This window comes from Musa acuminata, chromosome BXJ2-8 (assembly GCF_036884655.1).
Source record: "Musa acuminata AAA Group cultivar baxijiao chromosome BXJ2-8, Cavendish_Baxijiao_AAA, whole genome shotgun sequence".
NCBI lineage: Eukaryota > Viridiplantae > Streptophyta > Magnoliopsida > Zingiberales > Musaceae > Musa > Musa acuminata.
In genome coordinates, this window is record NC_088345.1 from 7,891,310 (window position 1) to 7,910,989 (window position 19,680).

The 19,680-nt window shown below is 35.8% G+C and overlaps 2 protein-coding genes and 3 non-coding genes across 10 annotated transcripts; 1 reads left to right on the plus strand and 4 right to left on the minus strand.

The window, feature by feature from the left end:
• Positions 1-3,105: 3,105 nt before the first annotated feature.
• On the minus strand, positions 3,106-3,177 carry TRNAG-UCC (transfer RNA glycine (anticodon UCC)). Its single transcript has one exon. It is a non-coding gene; the product is annotated as a tRNA-Gly (tRNA).
• Positions 3,178-3,254: 77 nt separating this feature from the next.
• Positions 3,255-3,326, minus strand: TRNAG-UCC (transfer RNA glycine (anticodon UCC)). Its single transcript has one exon. It is a non-coding gene; the product is annotated as a tRNA-Gly (tRNA).
• A 77-nt stretch (positions 3,327-3,403) lies between these two features.
• Positions 3,404-3,475, minus strand: TRNAG-UCC (transfer RNA glycine (anticodon UCC)). Its single transcript has one exon. It is a non-coding gene; the product is annotated as a tRNA-Gly (tRNA).
• Positions 3,476-4,010: 535 nt separating this feature from the next.
• LOC103993318 (protein REDUCED WALL ACETYLATION 1) lies at positions 4,011-11,301 on the minus strand. 2 transcript variants are annotated; one of them, XM_009413341.3, is made up of 16 exons: positions 11,045-11,301; positions 10,383-10,474; positions 9,244-9,384; positions 9,080-9,136; positions 8,930-9,002; positions 7,292-7,450; positions 6,420-6,569; positions 6,044-6,299; positions 5,833-5,954; positions 5,419-5,505; positions 5,244-5,332; positions 5,099-5,161; positions 4,884-4,940; positions 4,666-4,762; positions 4,408-4,566; positions 4,011-4,307 (listed from the first exon to the last, which is right to left on the minus strand). In XM_009413341.3, the coding sequence occupies exons 1-16, from the start codon at positions 11,075-11,077 to the stop codon at positions 4,302-4,304; spliced, it is 1,641 nt and encodes a 546-aa protein (XP_009411616.2). In that variant the 5' UTR covers positions 11,078-11,301; the 3' UTR covers positions 4,011-4,301. The 2 variants fall into 2 exon arrangements, with proteins under 2 accessions (XP_009411616.2, XP_064976632.1); XM_065120560.1 differs by lacking the exons at positions 10,383-10,474; positions 11,045-11,301 and having other exon boundaries at positions 4,164-4,307; positions 9,080-9,144.
• Positions 11,302-11,869: 568 nt separating this feature from the next.
• Positions 11,870-18,595, plus strand: LOC103993317 (pentatricopeptide repeat-containing protein At3g48810). Of its 5 annotated transcripts, none has more exons than XM_065120562.1 (4): positions 11,870-12,104; positions 12,218-16,002; positions 17,153-17,286; positions 18,093-18,595. In XM_065120562.1, the coding sequence occupies exon 2, from the start codon at positions 12,647-12,649 to the stop codon at positions 14,624-14,626; it is 1,980 nt and encodes a 659-aa protein (XP_064976634.1). In that variant the 5' UTR covers positions 11,870-12,104; positions 12,218-12,646; the 3' UTR covers positions 14,627-16,002; positions 17,153-17,286; positions 18,093-18,595. The 5 variants fall into 5 exon arrangements, with proteins under 5 accessions (XP_064976634.1, XP_064976637.1, XP_064976635.1 ...); XM_065120565.1 differs by having other exon boundaries at positions 12,218-14,859; XM_065120563.1 differs by having other exon boundaries at positions 12,183-17,286.
• Positions 18,596-19,680: the final 1,085 nt, after the last annotated feature.

The following is a 19,680-nucleotide window of genomic DNA, read 5'->3' on the forward strand; positions in this document are numbered from 1 at the left end:
AGCTTAAGCGTTTTGGTCAGTGGATTAGACCAAATGAAGTATGAGATCAAATGAGGGAGCAACTCTAGGCAACACTAGATGATGACATGGAGTCATCACATGATCTCTTATGAGATAATACATTGGTAGATGCAGTATGAGATCAAATGAGGGAGCAACTCTAGGCAACACTAGATGATGACATGGAGTCATCACATGATCTCTTATGAGATAATACATTGGTAGATGCAGTATGAGATCAAATGAGGGAGCAACTCTAGGCAACACTAGATGATGACACACTTGGAGCCGGAGATCATTTTCAATGGAGGACTAACATATGGAGTAGACATGATGACCAACATCAACTTAATGTAATCCAAGGATTAGAGCAACTTAGGTAAAACTTGGTGAAGTGCTCAAGTCGCATAAAGAGAGTCAACATAGAAGGTGAAACATGATGTAAAGGCACGAAGATACTAGGCACATTCATTGGACAGAGATTAAGGACATGAACTCTTATAGAGATAAGAGTGAGATTATATTATTATATGGGTCTCGTGTTCTAATGAAGCGAACTCATTTTATATTATTCCAAAGTCGAATAGAGCTTCAAGGCACATGCATATGTTAGTAAAGTAATTAACATAGGGACTAAGGTGACTCAACTTACAGAGGTAAAATTATATTTAAAAGGCCTTGGCATGAGACAAAAGAATATAGAGGTAGATACTTTTGAAGAATATGCTGTAGTATTATCATTTAAGTTGCCACAAAGGAAGATGTGTGTAATGTAGATTATGCTAGGGCCAAAGGCCTTGTATCCATATAATAGCATAACAATTTTAGTGAAGTCAATGAACTTTGAGAGCTGTTAGATGATGGACTATCTTAGAGTTGCACTTCATCTATGTATGACCTAAAAGCAAGTAAACAAAGGTCGATTACCGAAGAAGTGAATATAATTGAAAGTGATGGAAGCTTAGAATGTGCTGGTGGAGAACAGATATTGAGAGATCACGATCCAAGTTTATCATATAATAATTAAAATATAACAAAGATATACTAGGAGATGACATAGTCCAGCGAATCCTAGTGCTCTATTCGAGGCAATATGACATACACGAGAGATGTCCAGCGAAGGACAATTATACGAAGGCATGATCGGAAGCTATTAGGAGCTATACTTCAATGTGATAATAAAAAGAGCTATGAATTTAAGAAGTGAATGTCATAGTATTATAGAAGTGGGTCTTTCATGCTGTACTGAATTTTGCATCATATGAAAGCTTTAGTCATCAATATATGAAGGCTATGTACCACTAAGGAGAATTTTGAGTGTAAGTACTAGTGAGTCCCATGGGAGAGACATGATCATATAGAGATATGATCATAGTTGTTAGAAAGTTAGACTAATTTAAAGCTCATATTTACTTGAGAGAGCCCAATAAGTTAGAGAATAATATCGAGCGAGTAAACATTACTACTAAGAATGTAAAAGATAATAAAATCGAAATGAGCCTTACAACTTGATGGCGAGGGCTATGCATGAGAGGTGTAGTATATCTTTTTGTCAACTAAGGAAAATTGCTTGAAGAACACAAATGTTTTGAAGCAGGTGATTAAAAAAGCGAGAAAGCAACGATGAGTTTAAAGGGACTTAGCTACCCAAAATTAAGCAACAGTTAAGATGAAGATAGACTTGGAGGAGTGCCATAGTGTTGCATAGCTACCTATCAATTATGAAGAAAAAGACGCAGATAAGAGACGATGAATAGTAGGGTCATAGGCATGGTAATGTCATGATACTATAAAGATGAGATTTATAGAGTCATCAATCTCTTACTCTCATGGAGGGAGACACATGGTCATAAAGGGGGGTTGAGGAGGTGAAGAATGCAGAGGTAATGACAAGGCAAAAGGATAGAGGTTGGGGACCTTTGTAACTTCGATGCCAATGAGCTTCTCATTAAGATAGTTGAAAATAAGAGACTTCGGGTCGATGTAGGAGTGCTTAACTAAGGAATAAAGTAGGCAACCGAGAGATGATAAGGAGATAGGACGAAGATCAGAAGAGGGATAGTAGGAATGACGACGAGAGTCACAAGAGTAATATTCTATTTTAGAAAATAAAGGATTACAAAAATAAAATAAAAAAGAAGCCCTCTTTAGAAAATAAATAAAAATATAAGGTTTGTTAAATAATTTATTCTTAAATATAAATGCTGAATATGACATGAGGAAACAAGAGTCAAAACCGGAGGAGAGATAATAGTGATGATGGAAGTCATAATAAGGTTAATATTATCCTTTTATAAAATAAAGAATATTTTATGAGAATTAGAAAAAAAAACTTAAAAAAAAAGTAGGTAATATGTGATCGTATCATTACCGAGAAATGATAAGGAGATAGGACGAAGATCAAAAGAGGGATAGTAGGAATGACAACAAGAGTCACAAGAGTAATATTCTCTTTTAGAAAATAAAGGATTACAAAAATAAAATAAAAAAGAAGCCCTCTTTAGAAAATAAATAAAAATATAATATTTATTAAATAATTTATTCTTAAATATAAATGTCGATACGAGAAGACAAGAGTCAAGATCGGAGGAGAGATAATAATGACGATGATTGAAGTCATAATAAGGTTAATATCATCCTTTTAGAAAGTAAAGAATGTTTTACGAGAATTAAAAAAAATACTTAAAAAAAAGATAATATGCGATCATATCAGGAAGATGATAAGGAGACAAGACGAAGATCAGAAGAGGGATACTAGCAATGACAACGGGAGTCACAAGAGTAATATTCTCTTTTAAAAAATAAAAGATTACAAAACTAAAGTAAAAAAGAAGCCCTCTTTAGAAAATAAATAAAAAATATAAGATTTGTTAAATAATTTATTCTTAAATATAAATGTCGAATATGATACGATGAGACAAGAGTCCAAATCGGATGAGAGATAATAGTGATGATGATGGAAGTCATAATAAGGTTAATATCATTCTTTTAGATAGTAAATAATGTTTTAAGAGAATTAGAAAAAAAGCACTAAAAAAAAAAAAGGGTAATTTGTTGGTCGGAAATGATAGTACATAAGTATAAAAGAAAATTGTTTAAAAAAATTGCGTCTGCCGGGAATCGAACCCGGATCTATTGCTTGGAAGGCAATTATCCTAACCTTTGGACTACAGACGCCTTTATGTTTATTTGTTATAAATTGTTTAGTCGGAAATGATAGTACATAAGTATAAAAGAAAATTGTTTAAAAAAATTGCGTCTGCCGGGAATCGAACCCGGATCTATTGCTTGGAAGGCAATTATCCTAACCTTTGGACTACAGACGCCTTTATGTTTATTTGTTATAAATTGTTTAGTTAAAAATGATAGTACATAAGTATAAAAGAAAATTGTTTAAAACAATTGCGTCGGCCGGGAATCGAACCCGGATCTATTGCTTGGAAGGCAATTATCCTAACCTTTGGACTACAGACGCCTTTATGTTTATGTGTTATAAATTATATATATATATAATTATTTTAGTTCTTTATTCCCCATATCAAACGCGCGTTGGCAAGTTGAAACAAACCGCTTGATTGATTTGACCATTCATTGATTCCTCGACGTCCACATTTGTCCCTTTCAGCAAAAGTTACGAACTGTCCCAAGAAGACGTTTGTTCTGAGGTCTGATCGAACTGGTCTACAATGAAAGACCATATCCTACAGATGGAAAATATGATGTCCTCAAATTAATCGGTTCGTTAGTGTCACAAAATTACCAGCGGCAGATAATAATAAATGCATCTCCGTCTCTGTCGAGTCCATACCATATCAGTTCCATTTCATCATCTATACATATGGCTTCTGAATCAGGTTCAGCAGCAATGAGTTAAATCCCCCACTAGTTCACTTTGTTATGATCATTAGTTTGACTTCAAATATCTACATTGCATTCATTAAAAGAGGATAAAACTGCAGCTTGCTCTACGCTTTTCCCCTATTCATAGATGTGCACTGCAGGCCGAGGCATAGAAACACTAAGAAAGAGCAAAATAATTGCTATGAAGCATCTGTGTCAACTTGGGGGATGTAGTGGAACAGAAACTACAAAAATACACATCACAACAGCTTAACTTTTATATAGAAATCTGCAGCCTGATTGCTGGTGCTTCATCTTCCAAATAGACGTTATCGCCACAAGCTTTGTCTCGTATGCACGCCAGGTGTATTTGCCAAAGCTCTTTAAATTTTAGCAATACACAGATTGCATAGCTGCTATATTTCCCAATATTATTTGAAGTATTGACACAGTGTATCACGTCATACCTACAAAGGATAGAAACATGAGAGTAGGAACTAGGCAAAGCAGGCATTCCTTTTCAAATTTGCATCTGATCTTAACTGGCATAAGTGCAGATATGCTTACCAGCATTTTTGGAACACTGACGAGTACAAATGACACTGAGTACAAGATAACTGAGACTGCAATTCCAGCAATCACGTTGTGAGCGAGGCGCTTATCGTCTCTGCTCGGCACAAATGCCATCTTCAATGTGTTTGTCAACTCAAAGAGTCGATGTGAAACCTGCACATGGAAATCAAGAAATAGTCACTCTTTGTTTATTTGTTTGTTCACACACTAGCTACCAATTTATGTGCCAGGTTGATTTGGTAATTCACACACCGCAACATATATCGCGGTAGTGAGCATGAAATTCAACATTGGATAATCAGGAACGAGTGACAGCAGCCATCGCGGTTGTCCATCAGGAACTCCTGATCTGCAAGGTCACAAAACTTCAGTGAGAATATGTTTTAATCCATAATTCAGGAATAAAATGCATTTCCAAGATTATTCATTGACTGAGGAATTCCGACAGAACTATAGATCACATTGCAGACCTTAGCCAGATATGGATCTGAGATATGTAAGTCTCCAAGGTTATTTTGCCAAGCCACCTAACACGTAATTACAGACAATTTTAGAATCTTCTAGTACATAAAAGGCATTTAGATTACAAGAATAGCTTTCCTAAAACTTAAAAGGTAATAGTATATACATCTGTATTCTCATGGAAGAATCAACAAACAATGACTAAAGGAAAGAGGTTACTTACGCAAAAAGGGTAAGAGAGCAGCTCCGAAATGGTTGGGTAAAGTTTCTCAAGGAGATATAAACACTTAATTTACAAGAGAAAGAAGTGTTAGAAGATGGCAAATGAAGATCATAAAATGCACGATGCATGTACAGTAGTTGCATACGTTATCGGGATCCATGATGTATATGGATGATACTTGTTGTAGGTAACCCTGTCCAGCTTGTAAATATACTCATACCATAAGTATCCAGCCTGAGATGCAATAAGAAAGGCATTTGAGACAAAAAGCAGAATAATTGTGAACATTATACGAAAAATATAACGTCTAATAAAGCTACCACTAGTGAAACTGTAACAATAGATGTCTTGATTGATATTCTCTTCCTTGTTTCAGCTTCTTCAAGCTTTTCCATCCACCTCTCAACCTGTAACAGCAAGTATAGAAGTTTGGCAACGAACTAAAAAAAAAGAGTAAGATTATACTTCATAAAGAATGTCATATTCAAAAAATAGTCACGACAACAATGTGAACATTTTCATAAAGGCATATTTCGCATATCTGATTCATGTGCATGGTCATAAATCTTATAAAACAGTTCTGTGTAATTTGTATAGCTGCAAGCCTCTGGTTGCCTTAAGATGTCAGAACCATGATTTATAGATAAAAAGTAATCATTGTGCAATGTAGAACGTTCAATTAAATTATGGAATAATTTCTTAGCAAAAAGTACTTAAAAATATTTAAAACTTACAGTTGGGTGATAGTATGCATATATCATTCCAACAATCCAGATATACCGATCAAGTCCTGACCGGAAGTGCCATTCGTGCAGACGAGGGAATTTTGGTTTCGAAGGATCAGGATCGCTGTAACCTGGATATGTATAAAGAAAATAACTTATTTGACTTAAAACTAACATAATCAAGTCAAAGCACTTGGTGAAAACTTTGCAGAGCACCAACCGAGCAGGAAGGTGAATGGACTCCAAACAATATCAAAAACCCCAGGAACCTCCCAGATCAGAATAACAACCAAAAAGCAGGCAACAACTTTTATGGCAATCACAGCACCAAGCTCATTATATTTGTTCAAAATTCCAAGTGCACCATAGACCATAAGGGTGAAAAGAGTGTGCATGGGGCAGATATAATACAGCATGTAGTCGTTATTAAGGACAATGCAGCAAAATGCCACAAAAAAATTAAGGCGCCACATCATCTGTTAAACAAAGACATATTGTTAGCAGAATTTAGTTAGAAAGGATAAGGAAACAAGAAGATAGGCAAAACCACAAAATCAACACAAAGAAATAACTATATGTGTGTGCATACAATTTACCTGAGCAAATCGAGCAAGACTGAAATCTTTCCGAACATAATAGTAAGAAAAATTTCCAAATCCAGTCATCCACACATATGCAGCAATGAAAACACGAATTGCGTTGTATATTTCCTTTGCATTAAAGTAGTGGTACATTAAAAATAATACCTGTAAAAGAGCAGCCACTATAAGAAGAGCATAAATGCTGAAAGGTGAGGCTTATATCTGATGGTCCAGCTCCAAAGTAATTCAAAAACCAAGATCTTAAAAAATGAGTTTACAAATACTATACTGGACAAAATAAAAATGGTCATGGAGTCTACACAATAATATAAGGAGTCTACAAAAGTCAAGCCACGAAACATTTTATCTGAGAATGAAAAACAGATTGTGCTTAAACAGTACTAGGAATTATTATAGGTTGGACCAGATACGATTCAACAGGAATATATTAACCAACAGAATTGGGAAAGATATCCAACAAAATCCAGATCAACAGAATGAACACAAAGTTTTCGAGCAAGTTTCTTCTATGATTAGCTTTGCCAGTAGGAATCAATCAAAATAGAAAAGCCTCCTGGTGAAACCAGAAATTTATGCTTTGTTGATTCAAGATGAAAAAGAACATTCTAATCCTCTGGCCTTAGGTTGTGCTGTTGATTTCTAATCGTCTGTACTTCATGTGCCGTCCACAAATTTGTTTCACATTTTCTACTACACAAATATATCCAGGTACATATTATCTAACTAGTAATCATGGTAAGCTCTCTGCTACATGATAACAAAATTAAACTGGAACAGTTTATTTGCACAGACAATTTTCATATACATAGTATAAACAAACAGAAACACAGGTTGACCAAGCAATGATAGTCAATAGGAGGATAAACCTGCATCCATCCTTTCCATTCTTCAGTCTGATGCCTATTCAGATACAATATAGATTTTCCTGAAAATGGCGACTTGTCTTGGTGGACTTTGAAAGATGTCATTGAGGCCACAACAATAAGAAGAAAGTAGAGAAAAAGAAAGAGATCACGGCTGTAATTCTGCAGATAGAAGGCGATATAGAGTGAGCATTTTTTAAAAGTATATAACATTCTGCAACTATGCCAAACAACAATAAAATTGTCAAACCACAGTCAAACAGAAAGAAAATCATAAAAAATTTATGAACAAAAGAAATTGTAGGGGTTATTGCATTCCAGAGTTGTTTTACCATCAATCTATTACTAAAGGAAAGTTTCTAGAGACATGTATTCATGTATATTATAAGTAACAGCTCTCTGTAACTTCCCAAAGAAATAACCAGTATCACCTCAGTATTGCCAAGAGATAAGGTTGATAATTATCCAATTTGGTGCCTTTTTGGTCCTGAGTTTTAGCCTATGCAAGAGTTAATGCAGCTGTTCAGTCCCATAACAATTAAGTCAGACACAGATGACTACTGGGTAGCTTGCGACGATTTGAATTTATAAACTTCTCTCAACAGTATATAAATTGCAATAATAATTTTCCTTGTGGCTAGAGTATATAATCACCATTCTGATTATCAATTTTTTTTGGGTTCCATATTGCCAAGTGCCTAACATTCTATTCTATTAAGAAACAGTTCTTACTGTGACGAATATTCTTGATACATTTTGTAGGTACACACTTCCCTGAATTGCCAAGATTTTACCACAATAAAAAAGGATGAGAATACCAAGATCTGAACTAGTTGAAAACAGAACCCTACATCCAGAAAGGTATCACATGTAATGTCGAGTAAGGCTTGTTGGTCATGTTCTTTTACAAACATTGATTTTCTAGGTAAATTGCCAAGGGCTGCAAGCCATTCTATGTTGTGCTTTCACTCTGAAAGAGTTTTGCTGTGAACCAGCTTGATTCTCAAAACTTTCGTAACTGCAACTTTCTAAACGCCCACACCTATCGAGCACAAATACTTTGATGGCTTGTTTTGTTTATATTGAGTACATGCCAAACACAGTATTGTACGATAATTCTTAGACATGGATACTTCCTCGAAACATCTGAATCTTAAAATACATTAAAAAATGATAATTTAGGATATGGCATTGAATACTACTTCGGAGAAGTTTGCTTATCTTAAATGTCGAATTTTGTCTTTTATTATAGACAAGACATAAATATATTAATAAAATAATTGTATATACATAATTCATAATAACCATCATGTTATGATTATTGAGATATAAATAATGAAAATTTAAGTTCAACCATAATTTTCTTATCATAATGCTATGTCAGTAAAAAAAATCATCATGAATTGTTTAAGGGTGCTAGTTATAAACTTTAAGACTATTAACAAATATCAAACTTCACCACATTGATTTGACATAGCAGTGCTTTCATATACCAAGTTGTACTAGTTACTATAATACCCATATCTGCATATATGCATCAGAAATTAACACTATTTTCCATACATCTAGGTGCTTCAGTGTGGACAAAAACTCTGTAAAAGAAGCATGATATAATTTAAGCAACTTGAGTGCTAATCGTACCTTTTTTGACTCCCCAAATAGATTAGTACGATCACATACATAAAAATAGAGCAAATAAGCACCAAATTCTGATCTGAAAGTGCCATTTGACAAAAATCACAATCGGTAAAATCAACAAACATTTTATAATACAATAAAATAGTTACTTACATAGCCCTCAATATCAATCGATTCTCTAGCAAGAATGCTTCGTCCATCAGAAAGAACCTAAACAGCTCCAAAATGTACAATGAAATTTGACCTTAGCTAAGAACAGATAGCAACATAAAGCTTTCCTAGCAATACAGATGGTTCAAGAACATCAGATGACCAACCTTAAAAAGTGTGATGTGGTAGACAAATGGTAAGCTTTTGGAGATGCTGCTTGAAGACCACTCTCTAATAACACAGCTTGATCATCTTCTTTGTTTGCTTCCTTATCCAATACAACCAAATTGACGTCCGAGTTTCTGCCGCTGCAGAATGAATTGTAATCATCAGTTGCTGTTTAAGGCTAAACTTTAAGACAACTCCGGCTTACTCACTGCAATCCAGAACAGACATGAAACTTCGCAGAAATTTAAGATTAAAAAATAGAACAATTTGAAGGACTAACTAGTACCTAGTATGGTAGCAACTCATGCTAAGATAATTGGATCATATTAGTAGTTCATCTTGGTGACATCCTCAGTCCACAACAGCAAACAGCTCTCCCATACCATCACCTCGGTCGAAACACCACCATAGCTTGACCAGCCAAATGGTGGGGGTGGGAGATAAAGAATCATTTTGTTTATCATTTATTTCAATTCAACAGTCATTCATCCTCAAATAGCATTTCATTGTGTTGGCATAGATCCATCATTGTTTATACTCTATACCCATCTAATCCATAATCATCTAAAACAAATATGATTGTCCAAATTCATTTCCTCCAAATAACCAAAGATCATCAGGTTAAAAGGCTTCCCATATTATACATATGTTTCTCCATCTAAAGACAAAAAGGTGAATGCCCAATTCATCAACTTCATATCTGATCAAATTTTAAGATGTATCAAGTATCACCACATGTTTATGATTTGACTGCCAAGCCCATTTCGCTAAGTTGATCGTAAAATTATCTTCTCGAGTCTATCTACAACTTCATCAATGACATCATCACTTCTTTGGTGTCACTAATCAGCATAAGGGAAGCACAAATTTCATTCAACTTATAGTGGCAACATCAGCTCTTTGATCTCAAATAGCCAGTACCGCTTAAGCTTATTTCATATGACATTGGAGTGTCATATAAACAGAAAGCTAGCTACTAAAGCAAATTCTGTGTTAAAATTTGTATCATAAACTCCACCTTGTGGTGCAAGATAAAATGGCCATCACTCCAACTTAAGATGAACGACAAAGTATTAACAGTAACTAACAGCAAACCTACAGGAAAAGATCTATCTGATATAAATGGAAAACAACTCACGCTTTCAAGGGTGCTGAATTTTTCCTGTACTGCAAGAATTCTGAATACACCCATGCTGCCAAAAGTGGAATAATTCCAAGCATAAATGACACCTGTCACAAGCAAAACATAATACATTAGTTCACAAGAAGCCAATGAACTGCTTTTTACGGCGTTCTTACTGCATCGAGGAATGAAAACCGGAAACAAGCGAGATCTGATTGGAGTTAGATAAATGCTTAAAACATATCTTGTAAATCACTTCATTTTCAACATTGTAATTCATGAATATAACAAAGTGTAACGGAGTCATCAATTCCGAATCTATAAATTGAAATCCAAAAGCAAGAGACTGGAAATGCCGTCCTTCATAGATAAGACGACCGATCAGAGAATTCCGTTCACCTCTTAACACCTTGAACACCACGGAACCCACTACCCAAAACCCTAGGCTCCGCAATGTCGCATCGCAAGTAAAAAACACATTCGAACACACGAAAAATCCACGAATCCTAGCATATCATCTGTATCCGACTTCTCGTATATCCAACGAAATGCAGCTCGAAACAAGAACCCAAATCGAAATCGCTCGACACTCAAATCGACCGAAGGTAAAGGGAAATATTTCAATTAAACGACAAATCGGATGAAGAAACCATCAGATCTAGCTCGATTCCCTTTACCTGCCCCGCAGTTACAGGGCCAGAGATCTCCATCGACGATGGAAGAGTAAACAGCAGATCTACAAGGAGAAGAGCCCAAGATCGAGGAGCATTCGATGGATCGATCAGAGGAGAGCACCAGATCTGATCCCCAAACTCATCTCATTACAGCCACAACCAAGAAATTAACGCAAGAGGGATTGATCGAGCGCGTAAATGCGAGGTTGGGTGAGCGGCGGTCACCCAAAGACAGCAACCCGGAAATAAATTGAGTTCGAGATCAGTGACGCAGGATGCGTTGTTCGTTTGTTAGATGATCAGAATCACGGGGCTGCCACTGTGAGCTCCAACGTGACGTGTCCCTCTTTCCGTGTCGGTGCCGCCAAGAATGCATGCGTTCCCATTGCGATTAGGAATTGATGTTCCAATCGATCCAACTCAATTCGATTGGATTCGATCCGTTTTGTCTTGTAAATTAAACCGAGAGAACCACTTATCCTAATTTCAAATTTATGTCATTACATTTCTAATAAAAATATATGTTGGTATAAGTTACGTTTCATCGTACTTAAATAATGTGGCAATTTGCGACTTTGACGATTCATCTTACTCGAATAATGTGACGATCTTACTATAATTTGGTAAATGATGCAAGCCGGATTCGGGGTTGCTCATTGTAGTCTATGATGCGGATGACGAAAACCGACGGAATATACCCGGAATATTCCGCTAGATTAAAAGCTGAGGGATTCGTAGTGGAGCGACCTTCGGCTCTACGACGAAAATGACAGAATATACCCGGAATATTCCGCTAGATTAAACGTAAGGGATTCATATTGGAGCGACCTACGGCTCTCGTACGAGGAGGGCGAGTTGAAGGGGCATCTCTTCCCGTCGCCGTTTCAGCCACGATCTCACCGTCGCTGACGCTGCCATAAAGGCGTCGAAACGATCAGCCCTGATGGAAGTCCTCGTACGGGTGTCCCTAGGATAGCAAGCATGGATGTCGCGTGTGGACTTGGGGGCTCCTTTAGGGTTTTAGCTTCACTCAGTAACTCCCTCCGGTGAATTCAACACAAAGGTAGGCGATATTGTTTTATGTCGAATTTTCTTTGGGAATTTATCTTTCAGGATTTAGCAAAAAAGGACGATCTTGCAGTTCATTTCTTTCCGTTTGATTCTTTGTGTTACTAGGCTTCGGTAAATTACTGCGCCATAGCTCAATTTACTCTTCGGGTTCATTTAATTAATGCTGGAGTGTGGCTAGAGTGTGGAAAAGACGCTTCTTTGGAATTAAATCACGAAGCTTTAGTGATTGACAATGTTACGTTTGAGATGATGCGTACTGGGACAAGCTTCATTGCATTTCTCTTCTTATTGGGAGAAAGAATACCTTTGGTTGTTTGTCGGAAGATAGGTGACTGAGAGAGTATTCCTTGTTTGTTTGTTTTTTTTAATTGTGGTATCTGATATTGGCATTCTTCATAACCATCTGAGAAGATAATGATGGCTATTGGGTGATGAACCTCGGCTATGGCCAGATGTTGTTGTGTTGATCTTGGATATTTTTTTGATATGCAATCCATTGGTGGAGATTGGTGATCCTTCCTGGAAACTTGAATCATGTATCTCAGAGAGGGTCGCTCCTTGTTGCTGAAGGTTCGAAATCCGGTGATGCCAGTGGTCCTCAATATGGATTTGGTCCCTGATGGTAAGCGAGAAAAGGTTTCAAATGTTTCTGAAGTGAAAGAGACTGATGTACTGAAGAGTTTACATTCGGAGAGGAATGTTGCAGTTGCACTAGATTATTTCAGATCTGTAGCTGTATCAAGAGGCTTTAGGCACACACGGCTCACATACCAAATTATGATTGAGAAACTAGGGAGGGAAAGTCAGATGGATGCTGTTCAATACCTCCTGCAACAAATGAAGCTGCAATGTCTACCCTGCTCCGAGGACATACTTGTCAGCGTCATAAGTTCATATGCTCGAATTGGATCTGCAGATCAAGCTTTAAAAACATTCTATCGCATTCAAGATCTCGGTTGCAGACCGACTGTGAGAATTTATAATCATCTTTTGGATTCATTGCTCAAAGATAACAGGTTTAGTATGATAAATCCTATTTACAGCAACATGAAGAAAGAGGGAATAGAGCCCAATGTGTTCACATACAACATTCTTCTCAAAGCTTTATGCCAAAATGATCGAGTAGATGTTGCATACAAACTTCTTATTGAGATGGCAAATAAGGGACATTCTCCAGATTCTGTGAGTTATACAACAATAGTTTCTTCCCTTTGCAAGTATGGGAAGTTAAATGAGGCTAAGGAGCTGGTTACTTGTTCAACCCCATGTGTACCTACTTATAATGCTCTCATAAATGGCATGTGCGAAGAACTTAGAATGAAAGAGGCACTATGTTTTGTAGATGATATGATAGCTAGAGGATTATTCCCTAATGTAATTACCTACACAACAATTCTTAATGCATTTTGTAAGGTTAGAGAAATGAGGTTGTCCCTCGCTATTTTGGCTCAAATGCTGGTTAAAGGATGTGCGCCTAATATCCTTACTTTCACATCTTTGATAAAAGGTTTTTTTGAAGAGCACAATATATCTGAAGCTCTCGATGTTTGGGATAGGATGATTCGGGACAGATGCATGCCCAATGTTGTTGCATACAATGTCCTTGTTCATGGTCTTTGCTCTACTGGTAATCTGAAAAGTGCTTTATCTGTCTTTGATGAGATGATTCAAAATGATTTTCCTCCTAATATTAGAACTTATGGTTCTCTTATTGATGGCTTCTCGAAGCAAGGAGACCTAGAAGGTGCAATGTCAACATGGAACAAGATGATGGACAGCGGTTGCAAGCCTAATGTCCTCGTGTATACTTACATGGTGGAGGCATTTTGCAAGAACTCCATGTTTGATCATGCAATAAATCTTATCCAGAACATGATGTTAGAGGATTGTCCTCCCAATACAGTGACATACAACACATTAATTAAGCATCTATGTGACAGTGGAAGAGTGGGTTGGGCCATGAGTATAATTGATGATATGAAAATACAAAGGTGTCAACCAAACACCAGAACCTACAATCAGTTGCTTGATGGCCTTTGCAGAGAAGGAAACTTCAAAGAAGCTTTTACACTTGTGAATGATATGTTAGTGAATGGGATTGAGCTAACTTTGGTTACCTATAACACCATAATACATGGCATCACTCAGGCAGGTATGATCGAGGAAGGTTTACTACTTACTGGAAAGATGATAGTTCAGGGTGTACAACCTGATTCACTCACTATTAATGGAATAATTCATGCTTTCTGTGAGGAAGGCAAAGTTACAAACGCTGCTCGACTATTAGGTCTAATGAATACAGAAAATTGTTATAGGGATGTCTTTTCATACACTAGACTGATTTCTGGTCTTTGCAATCAGCAGAATTTAGAAGAATCAATGGTATATCTTCTGAAGATGTTGAGTGAAGGAATTTTCCCAAATGTTGCTACATGGAACGTGCTAGTGCGCAGCATTTCCATGAATATGGATTACTCTAGTTCAATTCAATTAGTGAAGCATATCCTGAATTAAGGTGATGGTGATAGAGCATGGATGGTATATTCTTTGTTAACAATCATCAACAACGAGTTGGATTCTGAATATTTCTAGCCCACTTTATAATCAGCAGAATTTTCAGTTTGCTTCCTATCCTTCGGCGGCAGTTGCTTTTGCCATGAGCTGATACATTTTTGGGTGACACAAGGTTGAATTATAGTCTGTCAAAGCCTACAATTCACATAATACATGAGTTAGCAGAGACAATGGTATAAGAACCTTGATGAGCATCTTGCTGTTTGATTAGTTTTGGGTAACAATAAATCTTGCTTCTTTTTTAGGAGTAAATATCCCTGCTACAACTACTTGCATTAGCCATTGACTGATGGTGAGGTACCTTATCTGTTCAGTAGATAAAAGGTTTTAAATTTAAGCCTCTTGTGTCAAAAATTTATCCTTGGCATGCTTTAACATGCCAATATGAGCTTCTGACCAACTGATAATTATTATTTGATTTAATTGATCTATGGCTCTATGTCTTCACTTATAGCATCCATGTTTTGTGGTAGATGCTTGCTTTGTATCTTGAGGTTTTCTAGCAGAATTCCCACAATAATAACTGGAGAAGTCATCCATCAAAATCCTAGAGGAAGACATCTCCAAAGTGAAATTTCTTGGGGGACATACAAATGCCAGTATTATTGAGGATAACTACAGGAACTTCTCGATGCTCTAACTTTGTATGAAATGTATCTTTACTGAAGTTGATAATCGGTGCTAAATGATTTTACAGATTATGGCACTTATCCATGTGAAGTAGATAATAAAATGTTGCTACATGGTCCCACTTACATCAGAAGTATGTTGTTAATTTCTACTTAACATTATATGCTATTAACCTATTGCAGCCTTTTCTTATCTTTAAAGCCTTTAAAAATGTTCAAAAATGTTAACTGTACTTCGTTTCAGCTGTAAAATTTACAAAACCTTCAAGAAGATATGAAGTCCATCAACTAAATAAATTCCTAGAGTTTCATTGAAGTATTGCTTGAGTTATCATAGATGAAATAAAACATGGACAATGATCTTGCAGATTCATCGAACATGATGAGCATTTTCAGTTATTTTTATATAGTCTAGGTGACTTTTGAGTTTTGATTGATATCACTTATTTTAAAATATAATTTATTTGATTCTAGTAGTTGAAACTGCAAAAGGAATTAAGGAGGTAAACTCAATATGTCGCCTCACATCTTGGTTACAATTTCACTTCACTTGCATTCCTGGCTTTTTATTTCCTTTTAATGTATTATATGGAGTATCTATGAATGTTCACGCTAACAGTTACATAATAGCTTGTCTTTTGTAGATCCTGTAATCTTTTCCCCTAAATGGTACAAGATTCATGTCAGGTTGGTTCATTACTAATGGAGTAATAATACAGTTAGATCTGTCTATTTTTGTTATTCTCCTTAATTGCTTTGAACGTGATGTTGGATTGGCTACTAGATGCTTGGCTTAATAAGTGATAAGTAAATTTAGGCAGACCGCATGCTCTAGGGCACTTATCATTTCTCAGCAACTTGTAGGTGCTACGTCAATTATAAAGTATTGTGGTAGTATGTCATTTTTTTGTTTTCTTCCAAACAATATTGGTTATAGTTAGGTTGAGTATTCTGCAAGTTTTCAAGGAAGCTTAGCATGCTGTCTTTTTAAAATGCTTAATTTTGAATATCACTAATCATGTTTTTCACCTCAACAACCTAAACATTTGTTATTGATTTTTAGTGTTCAATAAAATATTCTCATTTCATCTGATAAACATTTATTTCACATGATAAGTTTACTTGATTGTAAGATTTATGTAAACTTTGGCATGTATGAATTCTCCAGCAAAGGCATTATTAATTTGGATACAAACTCTTGGAATTAGATTGTCCATAGTTCAGATAGCAGAATTTAGGCTTAAGTTCCTACCCTATTATGCATATGTTCATTTCTCATCTCTTTGTTGGCCCTGATTGACATTTCATGCTATGATTCCCATATCAACTAAGAAGAATAACCACTGAGTTATGACAGCTTCACATTTCTATACATCTTCTAGATGTTGCCTCATCAGTAAACAGTAAAACACCTTCTGAAGCTAAGCTGTACCAAGTTTGTGGATTTGTAACTTTCTAGAGAAGATTACCATAGCAAAGAGGACCTCTAATGGTCCCTGATAAAAACAGTCAAATCTGAGAAAAGTTGAAATCTCAGCATGACTTATCAAATGCTCTGGATTTACTCAATTTGGAATATAGGTTGGTTAGCAGCATGATTTGATTTGGCTGAAATGCTACCGAGAATTCACTGAGTAGTGCTTCTTTGTTGCTTAATTTTATGTACGATGATGTGATGATCTTGGCCTTGCTTAATCTGGACAGAGTTGATCGCTAGTGTTTCTCCAGACTGCATAGTGCTGCCCTGCTGCTTAATTTAGTCTTGCTTTATGCTTATAGAATGATATTTAGATGTGTATGATGATGTGATAATCTTGGTCTTGCTTAATCTGGACAGTATTGATCGCTAGTGTATCTACTGCAATTGATATGCTTATCAAAGCAGTAGGAAGAGCTAACTCTTGTAAGTGTACTACATGGCCTGTCTCAAGGACTTTCAAATGATTGCAAGTAGACACCATCTAGCAGCTGGTACATTTCCAGTTTACGAATGATGCATTGTTTTAGTATATGCATTTTAATTACTCAGTTCAGTCAAATTTGGCTTTAACATCTGGTTATACCTCATGTTTACTGTCATGAAAACATGATGCATCAGATTCAACAAGCATTGCTTTGTGTAACTGTTTTTTTAGTTACATTACTAAAAGAATGACAAGCTCTGGACAATTTGGTGGAGCTTTTTAGTCTTCTTTGAGGGTCTTAACCTATCATCATTTTTTTCCCCTATAAGTGGCAATCTCATGATCTCGTTTGCTGAAGTAAATCTTATTTATCTACCACTCAGTGCTCAGATTTAGATTAACTTTGGCTAGAATTTTATATTTCCTTTTCTTCACTGAAATACTGAGGCAAATGAATAATCAATTTCATATTTTGCCCTCTACTTCAAGCTGTTTTTTATATTTTTTTTGTGGCCTTACTGATTTTTCTGTTGTAACAGTATTTTTTAAGGCTAAATAATGTCTGCTTGTCAAGATTCAGTTGTATTTGGTCCTTTTGTTAATAAAATGATGTTTTCTTTCCTATTTGTCTGTTATGTAAACTTTGTTTGTCAGTATTACTTGCTAGAAGATATTGAACTTGTGAAGGGATTCTATGTACTCTACAAGTCTTGCTAGTTCCTTTGGAAATTGGCCTTGATTAAGAATACTTTTTACTGATTGATTCTGGACATTCATTCATTGGTCAAGTTTCTGTTTGATAGTTTTTTTACTCATTAATCTTCTCTTCATTTTGTTATGAATGAAAATTTCTCATCTAAAAAAATTCAACAGATGCTAGCTGAGGAGAATCCAATCCAAAGCTCTGTTACGTCCTCAAACAGAGAAGTTCAAATGATACGTAAACATCGGCTTATGAATAGAACTCTCGTGGACAATGAAAGCAGAAGAGTCAGAATCTGACCATGAGGGGAACGGAAAGACGAGATGTAGCAAACCCTCTGCATGTTTATGACTCTGATGATCTCAGTGGCAGCATGGACCAGCTTCAAGATCTACAGATAGTGTGGTGACATCTATCAAGGCAATTTTTGTCATTGGATCATCTTGAGTTGAAGAAGATTCTATTTATGTAATCGAATTGGTTTTTCAGGCCATTATGGTTGATTCCACCTCATGATACAGCAGGGTCTCATGAGACTGGATGTTTGGTTATGTTGAAGAAGGATTTAACACAGATTGAGGAGATGAGGTTATTTGCTCCAAAGAGGATAATGTTGTATTTTCTTTTACACATTAATTTCTGATGCTGGACTTTGGTTCCATAGCTTTGGTCACCTAATTGTCATGGACGATCGTCGTGCACTCGCAACATTTTCGCTTAACGAATCGTTCGTCGTTTTTGCATCTTTGTACAGATGTTTATGTTTGGTAATATGTTTTGTTTTGGTTTTATGTGTTTTTGCTAAAAAAATGTAAACAAGAATAGTTCGCAGCACTACAGTGTGATTGCTCACCACGTCGAGTAAAATTGTCCCAAAATGATTTTATTTTTGCATGTCACGGCTTGTTTTATGTAAATCTAGCTTTACCCAAAATATTAGTCATCTCAGACCCATGGAACCTCACAGGTGGCACAAGTTCACAAATTAATTTTATAAGAATTTATCATCGCGGTCGTTTGTGGACTTGCGATTGATCGTTTTGCTTTCTAAAGTCTTTGTTTTCTCCTTCCTTTTTTTTTGCACTCGAAGTGCTTGCTAAATTATTTGTAAATCTTTCCTCCTTGCAAGACGTCGGGATTTCTCCGTTGTTCGCTTTCAAACTAATCAACTTGCTTTTTTTATAGATCATATGAGATCCGAACAAGATTATAAATTGGCTAACTCTTTGCGAAAGCATATCGCAAGGGCGCTTCATGACTAAGACAATCCTAGCTAAGTCTGAAAAGTTAACGTAACGGTGCTTCACAATTTAAACAACTCCAACTAAGTTCGCGACTTTGTCACAAAAGTATCTCATGAGTTGGACAATTTTAACCAAGTCCATGACATAATAACAAAGAAGCCTATGTTTTATAACATATAACTCAAAAGGCTTATAAGAAATAGTCATCCGACTAAAATAGAGTTTAAACTACCCATACTTGTGTACTTGGATCTTATTAGCATTATGATTTTTATACTTAAAAATTTATATTGAAATCTTTATAGTTATGAAAATGAAATAACTAATCTCATTTGTCTTATCATCGTCAGCTACATTGATGGAAAACACAATATATGATATCATGTGTTAGATCAATGTGAAAATAATGGCTAAAAAGATAATTTTAATATCCCTTCTATTTTTAATGATTTTATCAGTAAAAATTAATTTTAACATATCATATATTAGAAGCGAAAGAAATATTCAAATTATC

Bases quoted from the DNA above. Each gene is read 5' to 3' on its own strand.
- LOC103993317 (XM_065120563.1), top strand. From the start codon at position 12,647: ATGTATCTCAGAGAGGGTCGCTCCTTGTTGCTGAAGGTTCGAAATCCG.
- LOC103993318 (XM_009413341.3), bottom strand. From the start codon at position 11,077: ATGGAGATCTCTGGCCCTGTAACTGCGGGGCAG. The intron at 10,475-11,044 runs GTAAAGGGAATC...TGCTTGTGACAG, and splicing joins GCCCTGTAACTGCGGGGCAG to GTGTCATTTATGCTTGGAAT. The intron at 7,451-8,929 runs GTACGATTAGCA...TTCTATCTGCAG, and splicing joins TATTTGGGGAGTCAAAAAAG to AATTACAGCCGTGATCTCTT.